The sequence below is a fragment of the Neolamprologus multifasciatus genome, chromosome 4, assembly GCF_963576455.1.
Source record: "Neolamprologus multifasciatus chromosome 4, fNeoMul1.2, whole genome shotgun sequence".
NCBI lineage: Eukaryota > Metazoa > Chordata > Actinopteri > Cichliformes > Cichlidae > Neolamprologus > Neolamprologus multifasciatus.
In genome coordinates this window covers 23,554,005-23,564,154 of record NC_140442.1, presented here as the reverse complement: position 1 = coordinate 23,564,154, position 10,150 = coordinate 23,554,005, and the positions used below count along the sequence as shown (strand labels likewise).

General features: G+C 41.9%; 1 protein-coding gene across 1 annotated transcript; it reads right to left on the bottom strand.

Moving 5' to 3' along the window:
• Positions 1-6,438: 6,438 nt before the first annotated feature.
• LOC146520503 (microsomal glutathione S-transferase 1-like) lies at positions 6,439-8,104 on the bottom strand. Its single transcript, XM_085156357.1, has 4 exons — positions 8,032-8,104; positions 7,406-7,538; positions 7,065-7,153; positions 6,439-6,793 (listed from the first exon to the last, which is right to left on the bottom strand). Exons 2-4 carry the CDS (start codon positions 7,520-7,522, stop codon positions 6,544-6,546), a joined length of 456 nt encoding a protein of 151 aa, XP_085012483.1. The 5' UTR covers positions 7,523-7,538; positions 8,032-8,104; the 3' UTR covers positions 6,439-6,543.
• Positions 8,105-10,150: the final 2,046 nt, after the last annotated feature.

The following is a 10,150-nucleotide window of genomic DNA, read 5'->3' as shown; positions in this document are numbered from 1 at the left end:
GTAACCTCAATAAAGAGCTGTTGCAGGGGGAGCGGACGAGAGCAACTGGGGTCAAGCGAAGGAACGGCGTTTGTCCAGTTCTCTCCCGTGCACGAGAAACATAAAGAACTTTGCCTGCTTGGTGTTTAATCCTTTTGGTGTGTAGTTGAACTGTCTTGAACGTTCCAGCGAATAGGTTTATGCTACAAACCTATCAATGACCGATTGTCCTCTGATATATATGTTGCTGGCATCAGTCTCTCTCTCTACAGACTTCACTGACCTACATAGTTATGGTTATTTTACTTTTATTTTGTTAAATAAACACTTTGTTAAAATATGATATGTGGCCACCTACTTTTTGTCCCTCCCATGCTCTGGCAGTACAGATACAACCATTCAAAATTGCCACTGTCAGCTAACTCTAAGCCCCTGGGAGTCCTCCTCTTTCTCATGGGGTGTATCTACTTTCGCCTCTTTTAGTCAGTTGCAGTGTCACCAGGAGATGGTGCTTTCTTCAAAAAAAACTTTGACTTTGATAGTTAGCTGTAGAAGTTTATCTTAGTATTATTTCATCATGGTAATGGAAGTAATCATCAGAGCTTCAAAATGGCTGGTGGTGGGGGTGTCAGCGGCTCAAATCTGGAATCCAGTTAACACCAGTCAGGGCCTTCATGGATCACATAACGACTAAACAAATTGCATCTAGACTAATGACTGTTCTTTCTACAGTCATTGGCCTAGACACCATTTTTTTTGGTAGTATTCTAATGTCCCTTTTTTTTTTTTTGAAAGGCACTATGAGGTGTTTGCTCAGTCCTGCCATATATACCAATATACCAGAAGTCACTAACAGGCAGACCGCAGTCCGGGTCAGGACCCAGAAGCAGTCCCATATGGACCCAAAACAGATTTAAAACCTGAAGGGACGCTTCTATTTTAACTGGTGCAGCTTTTCTGGTCTTTACAGTAGTAGTCCAGCATGTGAAGAAATGCACAAACCAGTTGAATGAAGGTTAGCCATCCCACCACTAAACCAATCAACCCTGTACATTCTGGCAGTAAAAACTGGGACTCTGCAGTGCCACCAGCTGAGAGTTATTAAGTTACACATTAAAAGACGGTAGAAAGAAGAAGAAAGATAGCATGTGTAGAATAAAGAAAGAGAGAAATACAGACAACAGCGCCAGAGTAAGCTGAGAAAAAGAAACTGAAAAACCGAGAAAGGGAGAGAAAAACAAGGAACAAATGGTGCTGTGTAAAGAAGAAAATTGAACAGTGAAAATAGAGCATTTTTCATGGGTAAATGCTAGACTTCTCCAGATGCAATCGGTGATCTAACAAATGTGGCCCAGAAAGAGCAGTTTGTAAGAACTAACCTTCCACTTTTTGACTGCAAATAGTCCTTGAAACAACTTTGTCAGGTAAGAGGAAAGTAGCCGGGCGCAGCGCTGTGGTGTAGTGGCGACGGAGATAGTGTGGTGCAGAGGAGCTAAGTGAGAGCTAAGGCTAGCTTCCCTGCCCTTTCTAACTCACCTCCGTTCCTGTCGCTCAAGGCTGAGTCTCACTGCGGAGCTCGCATTGAAAGCGAGGCAGCACGGCCGGCTGCATGGCAAAGAGCTAGCATGTTTCCAGGAGGGGAGTTGGGCAACTTCGCTTCACGTTGCCCGTGGACTGTTTATTGGTTTCACACACCAGGGACACTTCACTGGATCGGACTTTACTTTAAAGACTGGAACTATTTTTTTGTGTGGACATTTCGAATAATGTGATGAAGCTGTGTTAACCATCCTAAATAAGAAAGTTTCTGTGTTAACCTTTCATTGGTTTGCTGTATTGTGATGTTGGGCCCTTTTCCCGTAGCTAGAGTGGTTCGGGAGGGGTTGAGAACTCACAACCTTGGGGAGTAACAGCCTGTTTTATTTGTTTTATTGGAGTTTCTTTAATTTTTTGAGTGTTTTGGGGTTTTTCTTTCTGTTACCAAACCATTCTTACAGTAGTAAGTATCCGGGTCAACTGTACTATTTATTGGTTTCACAAACCAGGGACACTTCACTGGATCGGACTTTACTTTAAATATTGGAACTATTTTTTTGTGTGGACATTTCGAATAATGTGATGAAGCTGTGTTAACCTGGGGCGACCGTGGCTCAGGGGGTTGGGAAGCGCATCTGTAACCGGAAGGGATCAACGACCAGGACAGATCCCTGGGCTCTCTGTCCTGGTCGTTGTGTCCTTTGGCAAGACACTTTACCCTACCACCTACTGGTGTTGGCCAGAGGGGCCGATGGCGCGATATGGCAGCCTCGTTTCTGTCAGTCTGCCCCAGGGCAGCTGTAACTTGCCTCCACCAGTGTGTGAATGAATAGTGGTATTGTAAAGCGCTTTGGGTGCCTTGAAAAGCGATGTGACACCAATCCATTATTACTAGGGGAGGTCACAGACCCAGATCCCACTACCCCCTGGTCGTTCAAGGCAGCCCGTGCACTTCTATACCCCTACATAACAGGGCTAGCAGCCCCTCACACTAGGTTTAAAAAGGGGAAGAAAGTGAGCCTCTAAGCACTTTCAATTGTTGAGATTTGTTTATTATCTGTAAAATTGGTTGAGACTGTTAAGTCTTGGTGTAAAACAGAAAAGGGGAAATTCAAGCTTTTGCTCGCTGTATTTAATTTTTTGGAAGTTTTTTAACATGCAAAGTTTGTCTTTTGAACATGCAACGTTTTCACATTTTTTTTAATTTTCTGTTGCTTTGAAATGGAGATTGTGTAAAGGGGCATCTTTACACAGCCTGCTCCTGGGGTCTTGCCTGGCGTGGTAGACCCCAGGCTCTATTGATCTTATACTTAGGCTACCTTCACACTGCAGGTCTTAATGCTCAATTCCGATTTTTTGCGCAAAAGAAGACGTCACACACAACGCGCTCTGTTTAGACCCAGACCAAACAGTATTGTTTGACTGATGGCCCTTAGGGTGATTTGTTGTGACTGACGTTATATAAATATAACTGAAAATTGAATCATTGAACTATGACAGACAAGTTTGTCCAAATGTGTCCAAGGCACAAGGCCAATAATGAAAAAAGCTGCCTTCATGGTTGCCAACAATTTTGTGCAAGCAATTTGTCCACAAGATTGATCCACTAGGTGGCAGCACAGAAATATTTGCCCATATAATCAAAATTTTAAATTACAAGATTTTTATGAAAGACAGCACGCCTTCACTTGCTGGTAGTATGTAGATATAGTTTCATCTTTACACTGTAAAAAAGATTATTACAGTAGTGAAAACCTGAAGTTCACTCATGGTTTTTGGTGTCTTTTACAGCAAATACTGTCCATGAACCATTGCAAGTCAGAAACAGTTAGCCACCATCAATGTCCAAAACTTGGAGAACTGCGTAAATCTGCCTTAGTCTAAGGGTACTCACACCTTGAGGAGAGGAGAAAAAAAAATTCCTGTTTCCCATCACATGATACCTCCACCAATTACCACCACCAAGTCAGTCTGGAGTAAACTTTTAGATGCTTACTGGGTCATGTTGTTTAGCTTCTGTGTTTTTCATGAAGTAAAAGGTGTCTGAAGCATTAGTCATTTGTATTTACTCCCACAGTATTTTTTTTATATTAAAATTGTACTAAACTAAAGCGTGGCCATTATAATTACTTCCACTTCACTGAGAGTTAAAAGTACAAATACCAAACAGTAGAAGGTGCTCAGTTCATACCTCGGTGCAGCATAATAGCAAGTAGTCTTGAATTTACCAGCACAAGCCAGTCCAAGGGTCAATGTGATACAAATCTTTGGAATGCATTCTATTGTTTTGTAATCCGCTTTCACTCTGCTATTGTGGCACAGTACAGCTCATTCATCACATGACATTACATTACAAAGCTGTGTTATTTTAAAACACCTGAATGACCTGTCAACAAATTTAACATATTCACTTTGATATGATACAAAGACAGTATGGCACACTTAAAAAGTTGCACTTCTCTTTTAACACATCTTCAGTAGGGGTGGGTTTAAAAAACAGATTCCCTATTCAAGTTTTTTAAAAATCTAAAGGTATTTTACCAGGAATGCCAAAATTTCAGGTTAAAGATCCCGAAATGTGATGTCGGACCTCTCCAAAGAACGCACAACACTCGTTCACCCGGCCTCCACGCTGCCCCTGGAGCTCACTGTGCCACCCCTCCTCTGCAGCAGGCCAGAGACCACACGTCCGCACCGCCCGACTGAGGCCGGGGAACATCCGGCCAACCCCCCCATGACCGGGAGAGGAAATCGGCCATGGCCATCTGCGCGCCCAGCCTATGGACACCTTGAACTTCAAAGGTTGCAGAGCCAGATACCCCTGAGTGATCCGGGCGCTGGCATCCACCATGTGGACTCTTTCTCCACAGTGCTGTACCGTAACTCCTGATCTGTCAGTTTGTGGCAGATGTAGACAACCGGCTGGTCGACTTCCCCTACCTGCTGGGACAAAACGGCCCACAGCCCTCTGTTCGAGGCATCTGTCTGCAGGAGAAAAGGGAGAGAGAAGTTAGGCGTGAACATTAGCGGCTCCCCACAGAAAGTCTGTTTTACCTGCACAAACGCTGGCACTGCTCCGTCCACTGGACCAGATCCGGGGCACCTTTCCGGGTGAAATCAGTTAAGGGGTTGGTGAGGCCCGCAAACCTCGACACGAACCGGCGGCAGTAGCTTGCCAAACCAAGAAACCGTCTCACCTACTTTTTTGTTTTGGGCCCCCCAAGTGGTACCACAAACACTATACCTCCCTCCGTCCAACTGCACACTTCTTCAGGTTGGCCGTGAGCTCTGCCAGCCTCAGAGACTCCAGGATCGCAGCCACCCACCACACATGCTCCGCCCACGTGTCAGTGTAGATGGTTACATCATCTGGGTAGGCGGCAGGATACGCAGTATGTGGCCGCAGCACCTGGTCCATGAGACACTGAAAGGTGGCAGGTGCCCCGAACAAGCAGAACGGAAGTGTAACGAATTGGTATAGACCGTACGGAGTGGAGAAGGCCATTTTTTGCTTGGACTGCAGACAAAAAAAAAAAAAGGACTGCAGACAAAGGAATCTGCCAGTAGCCCTTGGTCAAATCTAGTGTCGTGAAAAAGCGAGCAGTGCCCAACGAGGAGCTCATCGATCCGGGGCATTGGGTACGCATCAAAACGTGACTCCCCATTCACCTTGCGATAGTCGACAAGGAACAATATAGACCTATCCTCCTTCACGACCAGAACAATGGGGCTACACCACGCACTGTGCAACTCTTCTATTACTCACAACTTCAGCATTTCACTCATTTCCCACTGAACTACTTGTCTTTTATGTTCAGGCAGCCTGTAGGGCCATAAATGCACCATCACACCAGGCTGCATATCAAAATGGTGCTCCATGAGACGTACGGCCGGGTAGGGGGGAGAAAACCATAAGCAAAGCGCTGTTGCAATGCAGGAACATCCGCAATGGAGGGAGGCGAGAATGTTGGATTTTGGCACCAATGTGATGTCGGACCCTCCCAAGGATGCACAACAGTGACGATGTGGTGACAGCGCTTTTATTGTGACAATAGTCCAACTGTGGTTTTAAGCACACTGGCATGGGACACAGACACTCCCGTCACGCACACACCAATGCCTTCTCAAATGTCACTGCAAAAATAAAGAGCCGAAGTTATTCCCCTCGCTAGGCACACCTGTTCACCTTGCACAGGTGCAACACAGTCATGCTGGGTGCTGAAAGCCAATGTCTGACAGATCCTGAAGCTGCAGGTTCTGTCACAGTCCGATCAAAATTAATTGAACCAGCAGCAAAAGAAGGTCAAAACTACACTTCACATTTGAAAAACATTGTCATTAATTCCCTCTTATTTTTCCTTCCTGTACAGCCCTCTCTCAGTGTACTCGCAGACCAGTTTACCATAAAAAATCTCCATTTTCTGCATTATTTGCTTCCTTATTACGCACCAGTCTTCTGTTGTGTACAGTGCTGTCGCTGTTCTTTTTCAAAAATGACCTCCAACAAGAAAGCCTAATTTCTATGTCTAATGAAACCTCTATAACTTTGCTCAGCTTCACTTCAGCAGCATCAGGTAATGTTCATATGTTGATTCTTGGTTTTCTTATTTGCTATAAAAACCCAGGCATGTTTTTCTGCGTTTTATCCTCAGTTACTTTGACACAAAGGGATCTGCTGTGATGATTAGATCTCTGATGAAGTCTTACAAGTTTTAGCTTTTTTTAATACATAGATATAAAAAAATATATGAATATGTACCGATAAATGATCATAATTATAATATTTCTGACTGAGTCAAAAGTGAATTAAAAAGAATCAGGGATCAAATCAAATCAAACCTTGTAAATCAGTTACAGAAATCAGTGATGATACCTAGCCCTATTCTTCAGTACCTTAAGAAAACCCACACACATTTTGTTCATTTCCAACAAACAAAAGGTCATGCAAAGAATGTTTATTTGTCAAGCTCACAGATAGATGCAGCAAGAGAAAAGTAAACACGTCAGCTCTATGGGCAAGCATGTTTTCTACAGGAAAAGAACTGTGTTGAGCACTCTGTAAGCCATTGAGAAGGTGACCAGCATGCCCAGGACCCAGGACAGACCCCTGCTCGGCTGAGGCAGAGCGCCAATGTAGGCTATGGTGTGGAAGATCCGAGCGTCAGCGAAAATGCGGAAGTGAAGAAGAGCGACAGAAAGCTCGGGTCCAGTCAGAGCATAAAGGAGGCCGACAATCACGAAGGGAATAATGTTCTCCAGGTCATTCTGGTGACACCTAGAGGACAAAACGAACAGAGGTTTAGCAACCGAGATGGCCACATTATTAGTAACAGTAGGTAACACTAATTTACACAATTTATTATATACATTTATGTTTTTCGGTAGTGTCTGTCCAAAGAATATCAAACACTCCCTAAAACCCTAAAACAAGCCCCCCCCCCCCTCCCCCAGCAAACATGATATTTTCTTAACTTCTTTAGATCAACCATTGTTCTAAAGACACATCAGGATTCTGTAGTATCTGAATTTTAGGGCCAGGTTATCTCGTTCGAACTCGTTCTACATCTGGGTGAGTTTTCAGCAATTTCTTCTTTTCCTCTGCAGACTTTCCGGCTACATCCTCTTCATTAGAGAAAGACTTAAAAAAAATAGAGAATACAAGTGTTTATTTCTGCCAGGACTTATCACTATAAATATATCAGGCTGAAAGGATCGACACTGAGAAGTGAGGATGGTTTGGGAGCAGTTGTGTATTTCTTTATTTTTCTTAAACCAACATGAGTCTTGTAAGTTTTGAACTTGCAGCCTTATAAAACAGGACAAAAAAGCAACTAAGCTAATGTTACAGAGAAATACCCAAAATGTAGAACATGCTTGCATTTGAACTCACCCCTCTGGTGAAGCGGTAGTATCCAGTCATTGGCCCCATCAGTAGCATCTTCACGACAACAATAACTGCATATGTGCTGAAAGCCCTCACTACCTCATTTTCCATCAGCTCTGCCATCTCTGCTGATTTACAGCTGAAGAATGAAGAAAAGGAGGAAGTTTGTTTACCTTCCTATTAAAGCAATTTTGCTTCAAATTTAAATCTATTTGTAGTTTCTGTGTTTTTTAGAGGGTGCATACCCAACTCAAAGTACCACTGTGGAAATAACTCAATCCGAAATGGTAAAATATTTTATGTTAAACTTTATGTTATGTTATACGCCATTTAAGCATCAAATAGGACCGACTGCACTCACAACCATAATATAAAGTATATAAGACAGTGCTATCAGTAAGACTACAAACTCACTAAAATGCACAACGAACAACTGAAGTGGCAAATATGAAAGGATGAGCAGTGGCACCAAAACCAGTTTCAGTTTGTTGACACTGTTTGTTGATTCAAAGCACACATGTTAACACAGCACTCATAGAAATCCACCGTTATCATAATGAACTATTTGACAATGACAAAATATTTTATACAGTTTACTTTGGAGTTTTAGGTAGTTTATCAGGTTTACTTACTTTGCGCGGTGACTCTGCAGAAACCAAGCAAGTCTGGATCTGTTGCACAAGAAGAATCTCACCTAACTCTGGGGGCAGGGCAAGTACAAAAGGTGCTGTCACAATTTGCAGCAAGAAACATAGCCAAACTGCAAAACCCAAAGGCAGATGAGATAAAAAAAAAAAAAATAATAAATATAGAAAAATTTTTGTTAGGCAGTAGGCAGCAGTTCAAGTGTAATGCAACTAAATCCCAAAGCCACAAAGTTCATGCAGAAAAGTTCACTTTCTATATGTCTGTGAAGGTTCAGAAAGAAAAGTGTCTGGACCTAAAAGAAGTCTAGATGCTTTTCTTTCCGAGCTCCTTAGACTACACGTTCTATACTTGAGTCTAATCTGCTGCCAAATCTCTTTTATTCTGCTGGAACTGCAGCTAGTAGAACACCAAACACACACCAAGAATGTTTAATCATTCAAATTAATTTGACTTTGAACTGCCAACAAATGAAAGAGATTTCCACATCTCATTTATTTGGCTGTTTAACACTAAGATTTGATGTTTAAATGTCACCAGTTGAAAGTTTTCAGACCTCAAATATGCAGCCATCACCCTGTTTGTTGTTGGTTTTACACATGTAAAAAAATTTTTTACCATAAAATCTTCAAAAATAAGATTTTGTGTAAATTTAAAGCTACAACAATTGTATTTTAATTTACTGTCCAACATAATTTTTTTGAATTATGAAAAAAAAAGTAAATTTCCATTATTTTAGAGTATTTTTCTGGTGCAACTAACTAAATTAAAGACTAACTTCAAGTCGCCAAATCCACAGTAACTGCCAAAACTACATCACAACATTGCAGTCCTTTATTTTATAAATAAACATATGACTTTGTAATGGGTGTGAAAATGTATTGAAAGTGAACAAATGGTAAATGGCCTGTATTTGTATAGCGCTTTACTAGTCCCTAAGGATCCCAAAGCGCTTTACACATCCAGTCATCCACACATTCACACACTGGTTATGGCAAGCTACATTGTAGCCACAGCCACCCTGGGGCGCACTGACAGAGGCGAGGCTGCCGGACACTGGTGCCACCGGGCCCTCTAACAAGGCTAAATTGAACACAAACAATGTCTTGACATGTATTTCCTCTTATAGAGGAGTGGCTTTAAGCCTCCAGCAAGATAAGTTTTGGCAGAGAGACAACAGGAAACAGTGACTTCTTTATTAGTTTCACTTGATAATGTAGGCTACCTGCTTTTGGCCTTCATAACTGCCTCAGTTATGTATAGCAAGGATACACAAATAGCTTTTCCAGTTTTGGTACATACGGACAGAATCTCTTAGTTGCTAAAAATTTATGGATAACACCTGAAATCTGGTAATTGTCCCAGGGTGCCCAACCCTAAATCTACCCCAAGGCAATCAGAACATGAAACTTTAAATTTTATTAAATTATCTCCAAACAACCTTAGCAGATGATTTCTTGTGAGAGAGATGTGTTTTCTTATCGTCATGTTATCCTGTTGCTGGCAGTCCTCGGCCTGTTTATTCACACTGTGAAACGGTTGGGAACAAAATCACAAAGCATCCCACATGCAACCGTTTACAGCCTGACAAGTTTGACGAGTGCTACAGATCTGTTCCCAAACCACAATTAATATAAAAGTTTTGAGTACAATGAATTTTCTCATGTTCTCTTTTACTTTTGTCATTATTTATTAAGTAGTAATATGTAATATGCATGCAGAGTTTCACATATTGAACCCTTCATATCCTTCATATCAAATCTGTTAAAGTCATGTGGGATGAATTTGTTGGTGCTGAGAGTTAAACAGGACCTCAGCTCTTGGGTTAGACAGATGAAGAAAAAACAAAAAGTGAGTTCATGTTACAGGGTTTCCAGTTTTAAATGAGTATTTTCACCAAGTTATTATCTTTAAGCTGCATTTATTTAATAGCACACCTTCTCACATTTATGAGTTTTGCCACAGAGAGACCATTCTGGAAAAAGTGATGATTTGTTTATTCCATTACCAACTGTTTTGACTCATGTCTGCACTGACCATGTGTTGTTATAGTCTGTGAGTTTTATGGGTTTTGAAAGTTACAGCAGTTATAATTACAGAACTGTC